The 20259-nt window shown below is 32.5% G+C and overlaps 1 protein-coding gene across 1 annotated transcript; it reads left to right on the forward strand.

Moving 5' to 3' along the window:
* The first annotated feature begins 5218 nt into the window (after positions 1 to 5218).
* On the forward strand, positions 5219 to 19844 carry LOC108739388. The gene is made up of 2 exons (XM_018473273.1): positions 5219 to 5392; positions 18105 to 19844. Exons 1-2 carry the CDS (start codon positions 5320 to 5322, stop codon positions 18854 to 18856), a joined length of 825 nt encoding a protein of 274 aa, XP_018328775.1. The 5' UTR covers positions 5219 to 5319; the 3' UTR covers positions 18857 to 19844.
* The last annotated feature ends 415 nt before the right edge of the window (positions 19845 to 20259 follow it).

The following is a 20259-nucleotide window of genomic DNA, read 5'->3' on the forward strand; positions in this document are numbered from 1 at the left end:
AAGGAGCCGGTTTACCTTCTTTACGTTGTCGTAACAAAAAGAGTTGATACCAAAATTACAATTACTGTTTATTAGGTACATTTATTGGATAATGGATTCAGTAAAGTCTATTACCAACCTGAATTAAGATAACAGGACGCTCAGAATATGAACCTAATATTAACAATAACCAGAGGGTATTCTTTAACCTAATGCTGCTCTTTTGATAAGTCCTTCAAACAACGTGCTTTCATTTTCAGTTTTAATTTCGAACATCGCATGATGAGCTTAATCAGTTGGTTGTTGCGGTAGACTTATACTTACATTGTGGTTTTAATATGTTCCTGTCAAGTCAATAAACTTTATTATGTTGAATTCCTCATAAATTGCTGCTGTGCCTATAGGTAAAGTAAATGTTGTAGTATAGGTGTTATCGTCATTACGACATGTTACCAAATTCATTTTTTATGTACTTAGTGAAACCTACAAAGAAATTCGGTCAAAAACGACAATATGAAAATAACAAAGGCGTCATCTACAATCTGCACCATTTTAATGGGTCACCTCAAAAAATATTGCATAAACTGGACAATTACAGTTTTTCAAACACATACGTGATTGAACAGAAGGAGGAATAGTGTGTGCTAATTGTATTACCAACTTTCTGAACTGTAACCTCGCGGTCGTACAGACTGATCAATTCCTTTCGCTATAGGTAGATAACTATACAATAAAATTTCTCTTTCGCACACGTGCAAACAAGTACTTGAATTTTCATCGATTAAATTACAGGATTAATAGTTTACGTGATGAATATTATGTAAAGATAAATTAAGAAATTATGGAAGAACACGCTTAAAAACAATTTATTCTCTGCTGAATAATGGCGAATGGTCACCCAAAAAAGTGCGAATTCAAGGCTGAGAACGTTTTTATTGTTATTATCGATAATGAAATAACAATAATACTTACCTGTACGATTTATCGAATATTTCCTTTCCACAAATGGCACGCTGTAGGTGCTGCTTACCATTAATAACTGTTACAAAAAAGTGTTATTTTCGATGTAGTGTTTAAGGCTTTTTTTCCCCCAATAAAATCCAAAAGCAGACTCTGCTTCTGGTACCAGTAGATAGTTTTGGCTAGCCAGTAAAGACAATGTAGGTATTTGGTTACAAATTTTCAATCCTCCTTTCATCAAACATGCGCTGAACACGCTTTTCTTTAATTTTTAACCAGCATCAGCCGAAATACGAATTTTCATGTGTTGCACAAACATCTTCCCATTCATTTAGTGACTTTCAAAAACGCAGTACAAAATATATGTTCATCCATTTAGTACATACAAACTTTCATGTGTTTAGAGGATTGAAATTTTCATACATCACTTTTATATGGAGAAAGGGGGGATTCTATCTCTTATTAATGAGTAACTCTCAAAAAAACAGTACAAAACACATGCTCATCAGCATTTCGAATAGAGACTTTAAAACAAACTTTCATGTCTCTAATAACTTCAAAGGATTTGAATTTTCATAAAACAACTTTATAGTCTCTTAATTCGCCTAGGGGATGAATTGCCTAAAAGCCAAATGCCAATTCTCACATTTCTAATTTCAGTTCTGGCCGTTCATTATGTTTGATGCTACTTGTTTTATTTCAGGAAGTTAGTTAAATTATGTACCTAACCTTTTCTTCCATTTTTCTTTCTGTCTCTCTGTTTCTGTGAATACTGTTAGGTTATCGCAATGTATAAAAATGAATATGATTATTGAGTTACAAGTTTATTTATGGTTTCTGGAGTTTCAAAAAAAAGAATGGAATCAATGATTGTACAGTGTTATGGAACAATAATTTTTCCAGAATTGAAACCGCAAATAGTGATTTTTGCGATTCAATTATTGATTCATTTTTGTAAGGAGTAACTTATCGTGAGTTGAGGTTGAGGATCCAAAGATCGAAATGCGCTATTGGTCATGATTTATTTATCGTGGTTCAACTGTTGATAAGTTTTTCGTGGTAATAACTTATCGTGACTTAAAACCCAAGACATGAGTATTCAGATATTAAAATGTCTAGTCATAATTGTGCTCCATTAAAGTTGATTATGCAACTTTTGGATTGCGGAATTATCTGTGCTTCTTAAAAAAAGTGGGAGCATTGCATTGTACCGTATGGTATAATAATTTTACTCCAACTGAACTCAATAATGTTTGTGGTTGACAAATGTTTGTTGTTAGTAATTGGTATTGAGGTTGCAACTAATCTTGACCAAAGACATGAGTATCCAGAGCTCGAAATGCATTACTAGTAGTGATGATCCTTAGAAGGTATTAGTGTAATTTTTTAGATAGCAGTGCATCTAAAACAATGGGTATATTGCTACTGTAAAAACTCTATTCTTTGCTCCATTAAACGTTTCGTTTAACTTTAAATCCTTAAGTGTGAAGGAAACATTTTGAAAATGCTATATTTTGTTAGTAGAATTGGAGCATCCAGAGCTCAAGTAATTCTGCTGTTTTCGGCAAAAATATATTTCTAAGGGGTAAAAACTATTGATGAGTATTCACGTTAGTGATGTGAGGGAAGAATGTCAGGATGATGAGGCTTTAATAAAAGGAACTGTTCTTCAACGGCGCACCGTTGCTGAATGCTAAATGTCAGGTAAAATTGAAAGAATAAAGGCAGTTTCTCGTGAATCTTCTGATTTTCTGTCTCCTTGAAAATTCAAACTGCATATTTTGCGTTGATTCCCAGTTTACCTCACTAAAAGAAGAAACTCAAGTATAGCACATGTAGGTGTTTCATTTTTTTTGCCGCTCTTTTTTTTTTTCAATAATTTGTTGAGAGTATTATAAAAACTCAAGTGAAGAGTTTAAACCTTTTGAGTTGCTACTTTTACCGAACATATCGACGAATAGCATTAGAAATATGTATTGATAAAAATACTTCGGCGTATCTTAATTTGTTTGTGAGTTTTCCGTTTACTACAATGCCTGGATTAATTTTATGTAGGACCCTGCAAAAATGTCGAAAAGTAGTGACAACAAGCTCTATTTCTATTCTAACTTAATATGTATGTTCTTGGAATTTTTGTTGTTCGTTAATGTCATTCATATTTGTGATTACTCTAACGTCTGTACCATTAATCTCCGATTCTTAATGAGTCTGTAAAGTCTGGATTTATCAAGTGCCTTCTAATAATCATCGCAAACAATCCATATGAACTTTACAATGGATATTGCAACATCTTTCTATATGGGTCTTGTTACAAAACTTTTTCGAAAGTCAAATTGATAACAAAATATACGTCTAATCGGACGTAGGTATATCATCATTAAGATATAATTAGATGGATTTTAGTTTATATTCAAGTCACAGATGCATATCTAAACCTTTGGCATCTCCCTATTTTAAAGGTGCTTCATAACAAGAAGGTATGTCTTGAACGTTTCCAGCGGTGATGCGTTCTGCTTCCAAGACATGGCATCCTAAAAGTCGGTGCTTCCGTCCATTCACTGCTGCAAATGCAAAAGGCAGGTTTTAGCCCAATTTGGTGTTTATATTTTTACTTTCAGAAGTTTAGGGGTGGATCTAGTCAAAGGAAATGAATCGATGCATAAATTTACAAGGATTCCCTGCCATTACCGTACACTCCAGATCTTCCATCACACATTACGTAAAATAAAATAAGTTCACATTTTAATCATCTCAGTGACTATTAATCTGGGGTCCCCGAACACCATAACTATGAATTACTTCCGAAATTGTGTCCTCAAGAGCTCAACGGGACGTTGTGCACCATTAGTACCTAGTTCTGCGACAATTCTTAAATTCAGAAATCCATTTTAGGTTAAGTACATTTTTTGATTTCAAAAGCAGTTAGATAAATTTTTCTAACGGACATATACTCTGTAATGGCATACTTTTTCAGTTTTCCTGTTTCTACGAAAATGATAAAAGCTTCTTCTGCCAAGCGCATATACTACTAGAGCCTATTCTGAAATTTGTTAGATCAAAAACTAGTAAGGAGTAGCCCTATGAAAAGTCACCTTTTGGAAACATATGAAACTTCGCACCTTGCCCTTGTATGTGCATTGTGGACATTTGTTGAAATTATAGATAAACAACCCACTAATAAAATAAACTTTTACTCCATTTACTTACTCTACATTTTTATGCATATTTTACATTGTTTTTAATGCCACTGTCCTGTTTAAGAGGCTGCAACCTTTTAGCGTGGAACCTCTGACAATGAGACAAATCATTGATTAAACAGTATCTGATGGTAGTATGTACGAACTGTTCGCATAACTATCGCCTTTCAATCGACACGTACCATCACCAATGATAGCAATTTTCACTCGGATCTGTTGAGAAGAAACTGTTTACGTAAGAATATAATTTTTCATCATCGATATCTGTTTCCTCATATTGCTTCAGTAGTCTCAGAAATCCTTTCTAAACGTACAATGTTCTCCTAGTATTAAATAAACAAGAAAATTAACTGCACACCTAATAAATAAAACTGTTTTTTTGGAAGAATATCACAAATGCTCAAAATATTGTTCCGCCTTTCATATGCTATGCTGTTTTGTTAGCGACATTAATAATGATAGTGAAACTGGAAGACGAATTTGTAATTATGTTATACGACGAATGAAAACAGAAAAGTCGGATTCTCGTAATGTGGGATTATTCTTTCTTATAATAGGTACTTGAATATGATAATTATTATTGATAAATAGACAGTATTTTAAAATGAAGATATGGGTTATAATTTAATTATGTTTGTTTAACTACTGCGAATATATTATTTGTCAGTAATAGATCTCGTTCTTTCTATCGAAACAATTTCACGATGAGTATTGATTAATGGAAGTCAAATCTGCTGCTTGCTTGGTGACGGGTATTGTTCCACTCTGAATCTAGAATTTTATCCGACAGTTACAGTTAGAACAGGCTGGGTACTTTTTCAAGAAAAACTGCAATTTTTTGAACTTGAATTTCATTTATAGCAATGCAAAATTGTGGGAAAGCTCATAGAAAAACAATTACAAAGATATATAGTGGTTATAATTCAAAATAGAAATATTCGAACGTTTCGAAAATAGCTTCAATAAAAGTTTCTAAATTTTAGAAACATGTTATTTGAAATGGAAGCCCTGCTCTTCTGCAACAATGGCATAGGTGGGGAACTAAACCAATGTATACGACTATAAAGCCGATAGAAAGTTCTTCAGCGCGAAGTAACTCGCAAAATAGACGCAGCAAGACAGACGGTTGTTTGTCCAGTGTGAAGTGAAACCAGACGTGGCTAAAGTTATTATAGATATCGTAATGATTATTAACTGTGTATTATTTGCGATCACCGTTTCCTACACCTACGGATATCCGCAGTCTGATTTCCATCGTAAGTTATTATGGGCTTCCGCTCTTACCTGTTGTGCATATGTATGTGTGGAGTGAAAGTGAAATTTTTCTCTCAGCGGATCAGATGCTACTGCCATTATGAAGAGCTTCATTAAGTACCCCGTTTCACACATTCATAATCACTATGGGGAAAATGTTATTCAATATTTTTCACTAATCTACTCGTTTTCCTTTAGAAAAGTTTAAAATGTTTAATTATAGTTTTCACCCTAGTAAAGATTCACTTCAGTTTTCAAATAAATTGATCTAATCTAATCTTAATGGATATTGAAGTTGTCAGTTCTGCACATTTCCACATTTATTATTTATTTATAACTAAAGAATTAACCTACATAATTATAAAAAAAATGTCTGGGATAGTGCAAATTGTTTTGACTACAAAAAATAAAATTTAGTGTGCATAGTTTTCGGGAAACAAGTAACTTTGAGTTTACGAATTTTGTGAGTAGGCAAGTAGGTTTTTCCCTGAGTACCAGAATTATCTTTCCCACAAACATTATGGTTTATAATTTTACAAAACTAATTATTTTTTCCACATGTGTACTTATTGTAAGCATTCATTTTTCTGTAGTGCTATGAAATTAATAGTGGTCTATTGAAACTGAAGCCAGGTTTTTATTGCAGTAAATCGTTCAATTTCCATGATTAAACAAAGAACAATTGTATTTTAACCCCGTAGTTACTATGGTTTAATTGAATTATAAACAGTTCAATATGATTTAAAAGTTCATTTGTGTTGAGCTTTTTATTAACGCTAATTATAGGTCAATTTATTTACAAGTAAACTGTAAATCTAAATCACTATTGTCTTCTAACTATTATTAGAAGCAAATTAAACCTACTGCATAAATATGGTTGTTAATTATATTGCTAAAAACTGTGATTTCGCTTCCAAGCGATATTAAATATTACACACATCTTGAAAGGTTGGACCTTTACTTGATACGATGTTTTATCGATCTATTATAATACAACAAGACAAAGTGAGAAGATCTTTAGAAGTTGCTTTCTGAAAAATAACATGGGTACCCAACTTAGAAAGGAAAAAATAAAAACAACGATGGTCGAAGTGCTGCCTACTTATATTTCTTTTCAAAAAAATGAATTCCATTTATTATGCGAAAATTCTTAGACAAAGCTACAAATCTCGGAATTCCTTTATTTTATTATATAAGCATAACTATGACACAATTGTGAATTTATTATCCTTTTTTATTACTTTAAATCTACTGACTTATCTAAGGTCATGTGTCACCGTAAATTGTTGTATTCGAGTTTCGATTTATTTGAAAATACACTCGAATTAATTTCAATAATTGGACGAAAAGTTTATCTGTGAATGTTCCTATAAATTTCTTCGAATTCAATCCATATGCTTTGCAAATGTTGAGCTCAATCGATTGAATCTATAATCGGATTTTATGGTAACTGATTCATTTCTTCGAACGTTTTAAGTTAGAAGATGCAACTTTGGATAACCATATCAAGTACAGATGTAACCGGTAGACCTTGCAACACTAATCTATTTATCCGCATTCGTTTAGTTTATGCTGTTTGAAAAGGAGAATGGCAAGATTGAAATTCTTTAGCAGCCTTACATAGCATGATCAAGTACCATCTATCAATCTTTTCTTACTAGGCTCAACATGAGCATTTTATTTCGGACTAAAAAGAAATAGACTAAGGCCTGTGTTGGGGTTTCGCAGTTAATTCCAGTTACGTTGTGCCACTCTGTATTCAGGATACAGAACAGACAACTTGTACGGGTTTCCGGTATATTTTTAAGTAAATATAGTATAAAGGTACCTATTATAGAGTTGTAACGATCAGGAAGGAATTTAAACCTTTCTATTTTTATTTCTTCAGTAGTATCTATAAGGATTCTGATGCCGGTGACGATTTTCTTTGCCAAACCGTAGCCAGTGAATGTGAAACCGCAGTAACCAAAAAAAGAGTTGGTTAGTTAACATTTGTTACGATTAAAGTGAAATTAGTATTTACCTGTTGCGCCGATATTAAAAAACACAATAGGACGGCATTTGGGTATTTTAGGTGAAGCCGATTCAAATATGCGTCTATTCAACGATTTCGATCTTTATGTTTATGATGTTCAATAGTAAGATAGAAGCTGACTTTCTATAATCTCTGACTACCCTCGAAATTACTGACACTTAATTTGATTGGTTCCAAATAATAGCACCTTCCCCTGTTGTTTTCTTGTATATTGATAAAGTCGTTCTAAACTTTCTCAGAATTTTAACCACAGCCCAGCATCTATTTAATTGTAGGTACTTTCTTGCGATAATATTGTGCAACATTCATCGGCAAACGCTGTCAAATAATAATGTTCCACAATTACAACGGCGATTTTGCAATTATATGAATCTCAGAAGACAAATAACATAGTCTACTATTTGTAAGTTTTTACATTTTCATTAATTTATTTGTGATCGAAGTGAAGTTTTACCTTTCTTCCATCTTGATACCGTTTTCAAAATTCTTACTGTTTCAAATGACAGATTAATGTGCTGTTAAATAAGATACGTAGTTTTTTATACAGGCAACTGACTGCTAATTTTGTTCCCTTTAGATGTATTCATGAAGAAATACAATCCTATGCGTATCCGATTTTCAGTCAGCTTTCTAAATATTTCTTGCGGTTTTCTGGATAGTAGTGCGTCAATGTTTTGAAATTGATGTGAATACAATATCATTTTCCAAACATTGATAGACAGATATTTGTTTTCCACCAAGTGAGTTTCCCTTTGTAAGTTAAGAAATGTCTAATGGGTGAGGTGTAGCGAAATTGAGAAAGTAACTTAACCTTTGCCCAAACTAAAAAGCAGTTGCCTTCAAAATTACAACAAGTCCTGGTAATATTCTTTATTTGTGAGATTACAAACCGAGAAATGCAACGTTATATAATTTTATTACAAAAAGATAATGAAATTGCACAAAACAGCTAAGTATCTACCTATTTCTAAAGTTTGTGTTATAGGTACGTAGATTTTCACTTCGTGACTTTAGTTTAATGAATTTTATTATTGCGTCAATAGAAGAAATTCTAAAAACCAATCCAAGGAATCCGGGATAAGCGTTAAGTTTGTGGCGGTTGAACGAACATATAATAATGAATAGATATTACTTATTTTTATTAAATTAAATATTTTTCTAACATTATTTCAATGCATCTTTTATATTGAATTTTATTGTTTTCTCTACCCAGAAATTTTATACGATACTTGCGTGGATCTCTTAGTAATGCTTTTCCCTCAATTACATTACCCAAAATTCAGTACTCGGTACTTCGGTAGGACACCGATTCCAGTCGATCTGTCCTGGTTCAGGATTTTCCGTGGTTCCCTTGGGTCACTTAGGCATATGTCGCTTCATTAATAATATTCCTCGTAGAACCTTTCACTTCTTATTTTTGAACATCATCTCTTTCTTTCCAACCACCATCCTCCCATTCTCTCGATTCCTAAAAGGAGACTGAAGAGGGCTATCAGCCCCAACGTCCGGTCTAATCTGAAGGAATTGTCCGCTGATAATAACTAACAACTATTACGAAATTGCGATCCATACCTAATGGCTCCAACTCTATTAACGAATTAAAGGAAAAAGTGATTACGAGCATACTGTTTGCAATATTCCCAAAATTCTAATGTTTTCACACACACAAAAATTTTATTAAAATGGATAGAAGTGAGGGAGTGGCTATATATATATCTTCCGCGTTTGTAATTGTTACGATTACTTCCCGTACTCATAAAACAATCTTTTAGGTACTTCTGATTTCAATTCCGTGATAAATATTGTCTGAGGAAAAGCAATCATTCTTCGTAGGTTTGAAATTGTCGTCACAATAAAATTGACTTCCTTTATCTTGTGGATAGCATTTCAAGGATACATCGGGTATTGTAAATGGCCTAACAGGCACCCGTAACTGAACATTTTCCGGTTCTATTTATTCACAAATTTGACAAAGTACAATGACCGTAAAAAGAATTACAAACTAAATCAGATCTGAGTTTTTAAGGATACTAAGCAACATTACCATACATATCGTTACGTATTGTCAATTGTTAAAACGTTTTAAACAAGGTTTGGAAGGTGCTATTTATCGATTTAACTAACTATTAAACTACTTTTCAAAACTAAGATGTATGGGATGAAAGTCGTACATCAAATATTTCAGCTTTACATTATTTTTTTCCATTGCTCATTTTTACATGTTTCCAGTATACATGATTTTGATGAATAATAGAATAAAATAAAAAGTGTTGGAATAAAAAGCCATTCGTCTAACATAGCATAAAAAACAGTTAAATGGGTTGCTACAGAGTAAAATTTTATTGAGTTATTAAAGTGAAAGGATAAATACATACATAATTATATTATAAGGTTATAACTGAATAAGGAAGTTTGTGCATCGTACGGTAGTACATACTTTCTTCCACAAGTACCTAACCAACTTTTGCTTGTAAGGACATGACTTCACATTCAATTTTTTTTATGAATTCGATTTGATCTTGAAAGTAATTGTATTGACAAAATTATGGTTTTACTTACAATCTTCGCTAAAAAACTCAAAAAAAAAAATAATATTCAATCTGGTACTTCTAATTCGAACCGTTATTTCTTTCTTCATTAATACTAGATACGTATTTGCTTAGCTGACAATATTGGTACATACATACATGTTGAAACTTCCTGTACATCGGCTGTTTATAGATGGACATTGTTTTGGACACCACAAACTAGTTTTTAAAATAAAAACTAATAATTACATCATGGAAAAAATAGTTATGAATAATTTTTTATAGGTACACAGTTTGAATCTGTTTATGTCTAGACAATAACTTAACGATTTTACCTAATCATTCGCTGTAGGTATGTAAGCACTATAATAAAAATATATTACACTGACGATGAGATACCTAGGTACCTATAAAGCTTTGTGGTTTTTGCGGTCAATTTACGGTAAGTTAATGCAACAAACCGTTCAGTTAAAGAGTTTACACCAATTTGCTAAAATGTTTGTCAACACCATCTATTTCTTAAAAAGCAGGAGTAAGTAACTGCATCTATTATTCAATTAGTTCTAGGTAAGACTCTTCATAGTCAGTCAGTCACTGAAGCAAGTTATTATTTCATTTACCCGTTACGTTTCTGTTTTTTAGCGAACGGTTATCGTTCTAAATATGTTCTTATATGTGTAAAATTGTTACGTTATTTATAATACATAAATAAAGTAACAGCAATAATAATGATTAGAAAAACGATTCGAATATATTTACGATTAAATATGGACATTAATGGCTATGGCGGACAAGGTTGTACGACCTTGTGTTTAGGTGCTGCATTATGTGTTTGTAGCGGATTAATGAGAGAGAGTAACAGTTATAATTGTATGTGTAGATAGCTGTACGTATATTACTTACGTAGCTATTAAGCAGAAATTCATTGTAGAAAGTGAAGTTGAAACGTGTTTGGAACGCAAACTTGTCCAGAAATAGAGGAAGCTACATAATCTAATTTGAGATACTTTTTTTATCCAATCGTATTTGTTGTGATAACTTTTCTTAATAAAATTCTTTACCGTCATTTAATGAAGGTACGGTACGTACTATGTCAAAATGTTTATTGCTTCTCTGAACGACATAAAAAATGTAATAAAGGGCACCTTTCCAAATTTTAAAAAAGAGTTTCTGAAATTAAGATTTGTTTTTGTTCTTTCGTAAGCATTTTGTCTAAAACAAGGATATAATATAGATAGGTAAGTTTTAAAATTGGATATTTGGTTGGGTAATGGATATAAAACAGGACACTATTCTTTTCTAAAATTAGGCGATATTTATGTTTAAAATAGGGAACTATTTCTACGTGCTTTTGATTTCTTTTTAACAATGATTATAAGAAAATATAAAATAAACAAATAGATAGAAATAGAGTTGACTGACTTCTTTTCCTGGTACTTAAAAGTTCTGTTTAATTTCAGAGGAGTACCAAACTGTTAATTTTCGTCCGCTTCGCTATATCTACTACAAAAAAATATTAAGTGATTAATTAACATAGGTATTTCTTGGCAAAACTTTTTAAACGCATACCTTCCTTCAATAAGGAAGTGTAAATTATTAGATTCCTGATGATTACACTCTTTTGTGCAGGCACGTCTATCTCATTGTCAAAGCAAGAGATGGTTGGATAACTACATATATGTATGTATCGCCCGGTTTCATCCGATAATGGTTTTCTATTATACTGTATTGTGCAACGACGTATTTATTTGAAGAGTTTCTTCCGCAGCAAGCGAATGTGAAAGTGGTTTGTGGTTATCTTTAACATTATTTACGTGAAACGTGTGTTTGTAGTTGCTGCAATTGCAGATATTTTTTAAAGGAGCTTCCTATATATAAATAAATATATACATATTCCATATAGATATATAGATCTTACTTACTAATCATTTCCACTTGAGAATTTCAAATTTCCTTTAATAAATTATTACTGAAGTAAATTTTTTTATTTTCTATCATGGAGATAAGGGAAACATTAAAGAACACGGCATTGTATTGTAAAATGCCGATGTTTGTATTCAATTTACATTAATGCATATGATTTTATCATAAACCACTTCGAATTTCAATGCTAGATCAAGCGCGTAACCTGATTTCTATCTCCTATTCTAACGGATATTTTTATTTTTAACGTAAAGATTCGGCAAATATTGAACGGTAAATGTGCATATCTGTTGTTAAATGTAAATATTTATTGGCGAAGACAGGGTTACCACTTACTAATCAAAAAGGTTATTATAACGTCATAGATGATGATTATGTGCTACAAGGACCGCTTGATAAACTTTGTACACTAACTCGTATCATAGGAACGATAAGAGACAACTGGATATGATAAAAAACATTAACTACGTAACGTAGTATTTGCTGTTCAGTGCAGTTTCTGTTTATATTTAAATATTACTACCAAACTGTGACAAGTTTTTGTATTCCATCAGTGAAGAACTTTGGTGGATTTTCTAGGATGCCATAACTGCACCGTCGGTTGCGTAATGATTGTTCTTAAGATCTCTTTTGTAAGAAGTGGAAGTCGGACGAAGCCAAACCCGGAGAGTATGGCGGGTGCGGAGTAGGTTCTAATCTGGGCTTATACGTGACCACTTGGTACTTGTCGGTCGTGCACAGATTTTACGTTTACCCAACCGCTTGATGAAGCATTACTTGCGGGTCATATTGAATTGTATCTCAGTTCTTGTTTTATTATAGGAAAGGTTGGAATTTTCCGTTGACAAACAGAAGTCTCCAAAACTAGTGATGTTATTTTTAATAAAATAATTTCAACAAAACTACACGTCGTAAATTCATCATAACCAGAGCTTTAAAGCAATTAGAGCATATCGCAAAATAATTTTTATAATCACGTAACGACGATTAGATGGTGGAATTACAAAACTGATTAATTTTTGCTAGGTAGTTTAACATTAAACGAAATACTGTTTCTCCTCAGAAAACTGAAGTAAGATCTTCTAAAAATAAAACCATTTCAACATTTGACCCATTATTTCTAACTTTTCAATTACGTGGTTTTCTTTACGCATAATGTTACTACTCTGAAAAAACAAACAATTGGATAGTCATTAAATAATAGACAAGGCAAACTAGTCAGCAACTTTTATTTGTATTATTCAATTACTTTCTATTTATTTATAGACGCTTTAGTGAACCGTTTTATCAATAACATTTAACAAAGGGTCACAACAAAAAGTGTCAAAATATAAGAAAATCCCATTTAATCCATTAAACAGTAAATTGGTCTTTAAATAACAATAATATAATCTACTAAATGAATATTGCGCCAGACGATTAGTACTACTTTATTACTACCTAAACAGTGAAAGCTTTTACTGCACTTGGAGCATATTCTACCCTTTCATTACATTGTTAATGGAATGGACGTTAAATTTTCATCGGTCAATCTGATGCAGTTTTATGAAACATACTTTCAAGAAAATATACCAAATTACCCAATCCTTTTTCACTTGAGGGATGCGATGCTTCTGTGGAAATAAATCTGAACTTGAATGCAGGATTTATACATTCACATCGCACATTTCTTCGCTTATTAGATACGCTAGTAATTTTATGTGATTAAAACGATGTTTTTGTTTCCGTCAACTGTATTTTGTCATCTGTGGGTGTACTGCGTAAACATATACCTTTTACAGATTTAATTAACTGCAGACCATGTAATAATTATCATTTTCCATTAGTGAAGCTTAATCTGATTGATAATGAATCTCATGTAAGTTTGTGTCCTTAAAATGATTAATTCTGAAAAGAGACGACACCAACTGCATCATACCGATCTTTGTCTTCTTTTTTGTTTGGTTCCGTGTTGCAACTTACGCAAGTAAACTATTTCTATTCGACGGCAGGGTATGATGCAATTCGCATTCTACTAAATTCTTCCGTTTGTTTCCTACTAAACTTTGTCACATTGTTATCTGCGGCAGGCTGTAAAAGTGTCAGGTAATGGTAATACAAAAAGCGTAGCACAGTATTGATATATTTTCATAAAAGTAAGTACATAAGTAACTAATTGCTGTAAGCCAAAGCAGTTGAGTAAAAAGGTTAAGCAGGAAATGAGAACAATTGGCACTTATTAATAAAAGTGAACCAAATTAAGTAATCCGGGTACTCAAATTGACTATTGCTTAACCCAGTTTACAGTATTCTTGCTTTTAATGGCATTACAACATTTCATTGAAATATAATTGAATATGCATACACAAATATAAATAGTTAGAAGTGCCCATTTAAAGGTACTACAAATGTAGTAGAAATCTTCGTGTACCTACCTACTTAGGGCTGTTCTTTACGTACCTACCATAAGCTGAACTAGCTTAAGCACCTTGCCCTATAATGTGTGAAACGCATTGGTACAGTTGACGCACCGTATCTGATGCATGCCGTAGCCGTAACGTTGGCATTATTTTTTTGCGCGTCAAATACGTTTTCATAATATTAATATTAACAAGATTTAACATACTTGCATACGGTGAAAATTAGCTATATGCTATCTACATAGTATTTACATATTTGTTGCGGTTTTGTCTACTAGGCTTTCGAAAGGGGGCCTGACGTATCCATCCTTTTTTTGCATTAGTCTGAATTAGAAAGACATAGTTTGAAGTTTCTTGGGTGCCATCTTGAAAGCCATTCCCAATAAAGAAAATATCTAATAGATATCAAACCCAAACCATTTTGGTTAACTTTTTTGTTTAATGTCGTGATCACTTAATGATCCTTTACTTAAGTTTCTATGTTTTCTTATTTGAACACGATTTTGGGATATTTGTATAATTAGACAAAAACTTATTTTCGTGACCACTAAAATAAAAACCTCCAAGGTCTTGTAATATTCAAAGGCAAACAGAAATTACGACCTAATAATAAAAAGATTACACAAAGTTACTAAAACAAATAATATATTTTATAGTTCTGAAAAAGCTTCCATTTCTATAAACGGACGAACAAACGAAATTGGTGATTGTCACTCACTATTCATGGTGATTTGAAAGCTTGTAAAATAAAAAAAGTGAATTATAATAATAAGTAAATAAAATTGCAGTTTCTTGTAAAAATAATTAGTTGATACTGCTGCTGTGTGGAAATAAATCATCGAATTTCATGTTGCATGACAGTATAAAGTAAAAGGAAGATGCATTAACACTTTCAATAAATTTAGGATAATTGAAGGCAGTTAAACATGTAATAATTCTAAACTAAAAAATTATTAACATGCATCGGAAACAATAGACTTATTTATTGATTGTTGTAATTTTTGTAGTTATCTTACCTTAGGTTAAAGTTTAGCAAAATAAATCGTCGTCAGTAAGTGAAAATGAATATACAACGTTCTATAATGTTCTGTCTTAATATAGGTAATAAGCAAAGTACCTACCTAAAATGCAAGAATAGGTTGCAGGTTGAACGACCATTACACATACATGGTTTACTATCTGCAACAACAAGTTTTGAATTATTTAATGTTAATTTCTAATAATATTAATGTTTATAAACATATTTATATTTAAAAGTGCAGCGAACAATACTGTCCCTCCTTCTTCACTGAGTGTGTAGGTGCAAACTTTACAAACTAGAACAAAATCCTGCAATTACAAAGTGAGAAGAAAAAAAAAATATGAACAACCTTAACAAAGGAACTTGTCATGAATGTTGATCGAAGGCTTTTCAGTTTCTCGGGTAAAACTGCGACATTACACGAATGTCGCTAGTAAAGTAAGTCAAGATCAGCGGAAACATTACTTATTCCAATGTATAGTATTGTACTTATCATTAGTATCGTAGATATATACACTAGCAAACAGTCGAGTTATAACAGCACAAGTCGTAATGGGTTTCTACGTGTCTCTGGGTTCCATTGCAAGACTCCACCTATTTATTCTTCTTTGCAAAAGAAAACGCATGGGAGGACATACTACTTACTTTTTTATTACTCTACTGTTCACCGACTTCGAACGGTAGTATGTTGAGTCACCTTAAAATTTTACAAAACAACAGTAAGATTGCAATGTTATTTTACATAGAGATAATGTTTAAAGAGTTAGGAAATACCGTTTTGCAACTTTTTTCGTTCCATTTAGTTTTTCAGCGAATACCTACCGAATACATTTCAATACATTATAATGTACAGTTTAATGTCGCTCGTATATTACGTAGCAATGTACAGGGCTTGAGCAGCTTTAAAAATAAAGTATTGACATCAAAGCAATTGTTGTTGTTACTAGCTGTTCAATTGACTTTTTGTGTATATGGTACGCGATTTCTTCGCCAACTGTGAACCGATATTAAGGATTCCTTTTTGAATGGACTCATTCTACGAGTCTCGAACTTACAGTTGAGCTAAAATGTACATCAACAACATCATCATCCTAATTCTAACACTATTCTTGCATTTTTTACTTTTATAAGTCGGCTTTGTGATGATGTGTATCATCAGTGATTAACTTATGCAATGTCGCACACAAAAGTAAACACAGTAATATTATTGAGAGGTTGCGCGTGGACCAATCATTCGCATTGGTTATGTCGATGACGTAATCGCCATCTCTCAATAATTTTACAGTACATATATTTAAATACAGTGTGTTTGAGAAAACATATTAAATAATGTTGTCCTTTTCCGTTATTCAAGATTACTTTTCAAATAGGCAGTTCGTCGTCTGTAATCAAGCGTAGGCAGTTACATAGTAAATGCAAACTTAGCATGTTCAGCTCTAGAGGGACCTCAATAGGATGTCAAGCAAAGCAGGCGTAAGCCTTTTGTTTAAATGACACAACAAATTATTTGCAACATGAGCATTTCGAACGTAAAGAATTACTTCTGTTTCCGCAATTTTGGCCTTCGTTTTTACTTTTGTTTTTTTAAGCATCTAATTGTTAACATAGGACAAAGCAACCGCTTGCGGAACTAATTTAATTCCGGTAGCTCCTTAAACAAAAAGCACATTGTTTGTGTACATATTTTAAATAACACTTGCATAACTCTTTAACACGAATAAAATTAACCAAGTACAAGTTACACTTGTGCGCTTACGACAAGCAGGGCTTGTATCTATATTCTAATCGGCCGAACCTGCAATATTTCAGTATTTATATTCATTCACAATTACAATGTGACATCGTTTTGAAATCCTATTAAGAAAATTCGTTGATAAATTGAAACTTTTGTTTCTCAATGTCAATGTTCTTGCAAAGAATTGTTGATTGTATCATGCACGTTACAGGCGAAACGTTGGGAAATTTTTAATTTTTCTTTACACGAAACCGCATGCTCGAGAACTAAATACAACGAATAAAACAGCCCTTTTGAAAATGCGCCTCATGACGTTAATGGCATGCACGTCTAATAATAAAACTGAAAGAACATCGGTTTATTCGACTGAAACTCGAAAATTACGTGTAACTTCAAAGCAGCATCATGTTAACTGCATTTTGAGTGATAATCATTTGGAATCGATCGTACTAACTTCATTCTAACATTTAGAATCACTACTTAATTTAGCTGTCAATTTAGCGCTCTGCATAGGTATTATTATTATACATCCGCAAATTAACTGTTATTTTTTTCGTAAATTCTCTCTTGTCTTGCCTCGGCGTTTTGAAGAAAGCGTTTGTGAAATAATCGTTCATGCAAGCTAAATTAGAACGATGTAGATTTAGCAGTTACGAAAAAAAAATTGTTTTATTCATCAGGAGGTAAAATTCTACTCAAGTACACTGGGTGTGTTTGCCGATTGCGATAGCAATTTATTGTACTTTCATTTCTATGCGTTTGGTTTAGAGTTCATTAGTCAGATAATAATTATTTATTTAAAAGTTCTACCAAAAAACGCCAAAGAATTGTTTTTATTAATGAATAGGTACATAAAAGTGATGTGAATAATTGATATCAATGTCATCGATTTTTCCTTCAATGGTAAATTTATAATGACCAAAAGAAAGAGGTCGTAACAATCTATATAAACGAATTTTTAATTTACTACATAATAATAGGTACCTACTGTAGTTTCCTTTCCTTTCTCTTGTTTCACGAATTAAATTAATTTTAAGCCAAACTCACGAAACTAATGGCAGTTTTGGTTTTAGACTTTCCATTGGAAGACTTCCTGAGCAGTCATGAAAACTTTGAAGACAAGGCAAGTCACGGTCAAAACGAAGGCGATAAACATTCTTTCTTTCCTTCCTTTTCACCATTTGAACCACCACCTTTAGGTCATTCAAGACCATTTCTGTTCCAACCAGAAGGCGCGTTTAGTCAAAAACCAACCGCTCTCCAGAACGAGCTCAGCCAAGGAGGCCTTAAGAAGCAGTTTAACAAAGACGATTCGGCTGTCTCGCGTCTAAACCTTCTTGGTTCTGGTAACTTTGGAGTCCTTAAAGGAGGAACCTTCTACAATGATCACGACGGTGATGCGTCTGATGTCGATTATCAATATCGTTCTTACTATCAAAATGGTCATGGAAGGCCCTCTTACTATCCTAACCCTCAAAATCCAAAACCCCAGAGGCAGCAGTTTGCCAATTTTAAAGATTTTGCTGACATAAATACTCCATCTTATTCCCAGTATGTTGCAGTTTATGCTAAGCAAAACGATTCCGCCAGTAATAAAAATGAGAAAGTGATAAGAGCCCCTAAAAATATTTTCGAACAGCTGGCCTTGCTTGATCAAGAATCGGGAACTACTAGCACAACCACCGAACAACCATCAACAAAAAAAATATCAAAGGCAAAGCAGAAACTAACGATGCTGATGCCTGAGAAGAAGTGGAAAATGAAAAGTACAACCACGTCTGAGCCTCCCAGTGAACCATCAGAACCCATGTTGGCATTAAGTTAATCAGTAATGTAGTGTTTAGTAGTACAAAATGAACATTTATTAAATTTGATCGTTGCGGTTGTGGTAGCCCAGCAACCACGAAGAAGTTTAACACCTTTCAAGACTGTAAAAGTGTGCTCCTTAAACGAGCATATGGGGGCACTTCTATCTAAACTATCCTTAATTTTGCAGTTATATAATTTATGGAAATAGAACCTATAGGCGAAATTCTTATGGTTGAAATCGCAACAATTTTCATTGAGAATAAACTGAAAAAAAGTGCTCATTATATTAGATGTTGTCTCTTCATCGCTACTGCTTATCTGGAAGCGCACTCAGAGCCCTTTCGAAGTTAGTCGTATTAGAGAGCATCCACAGTGATTTAAAAACCGGCAAAATATAGTATTATTTTGTTGACTGTGTTTTTTTTGTTACATGTTTATGAGCCGCCACTGTTTAAAATCACCTAGTTGTGAATTTCTGAATTCAATTTCAAGTACACGTACGCCGTAGGTATACGTAGTAAATACTTTTTTCATTTTTTTTTCTGTACTAACAATAATACTATTCAAATAAAAGAGGGTGCTTGATGTAGTAGGATGCCTCATAAATTTCTTGGAATTTGTATGCTTACGTATGCAGCAATTGCCAACATTTTGAAAAAAAAAGTACATACACGTACAGTACTATTGAAGACAGTACCTTCACAATCCGATACACACTTTATTATATTGTATTCATTGAAATATGTATTTAAGATCCTTACCAAATATAGTTACCTGCTAAGCCTTAAGTACTACATACAGAAAGTGGACTTAAATGAGACGTACAAATTAATCTATTTTCGTACAGTGTATATCCACTCGGTGTAATTTTAATTATTCTTAAGCAAGTAATTTAAAAATTGTAAACGGATTCTTAGAGTCATTATGCAGTAAAAAATGCAACGGTATTAAAAATATAAAAATCAAAGTCTTCATTAGGTTAAGTGAAAAAGAATTGTAAACGAATAAAACTACAAATAAATATAATAGTTTTTTCCTCTTTTATTTGCATTTAAACGTCATTGTGATCTTTTTGTATTTGTATAGAAGTATATAGATATGTATTGTATGTCTATGATGGGTCTAATATTTCTTTGAAAGAAATAACTCGTGTAATAGTTTTGCGGTTCTTCAACGGAAGTGTGGATAAGTAAATTCCTAAATTTGTTTGCGAAAAACTCGATAAAAGTTTTTTTTTATTTCGGAGACGAAGCTCAGCAGATGAAATAAAATTTCACGCTGTGTTGACAACGGCAATAAAAACATTTCAGTGGTTTACTTATCCTTTGGGTGGGAATGCGCGATATTTTGATTGGCTTATGAACAATTTTAATTTTTCTCCAATAATCCAAATTCTCATTTAAATAAGGACATTAATAT

This window comes from Agrilus planipennis, unplaced genomic scaffold (assembly GCF_000699045.2).
Source record: "Agrilus planipennis isolate EAB-ADULT unplaced genomic scaffold, Apla_2.0 scaffold123, whole genome shotgun sequence".
Classification (NCBI taxonomy): domain Eukaryota; kingdom Metazoa; phylum Arthropoda; class Insecta; order Coleoptera; family Buprestidae; genus Agrilus; species Agrilus planipennis.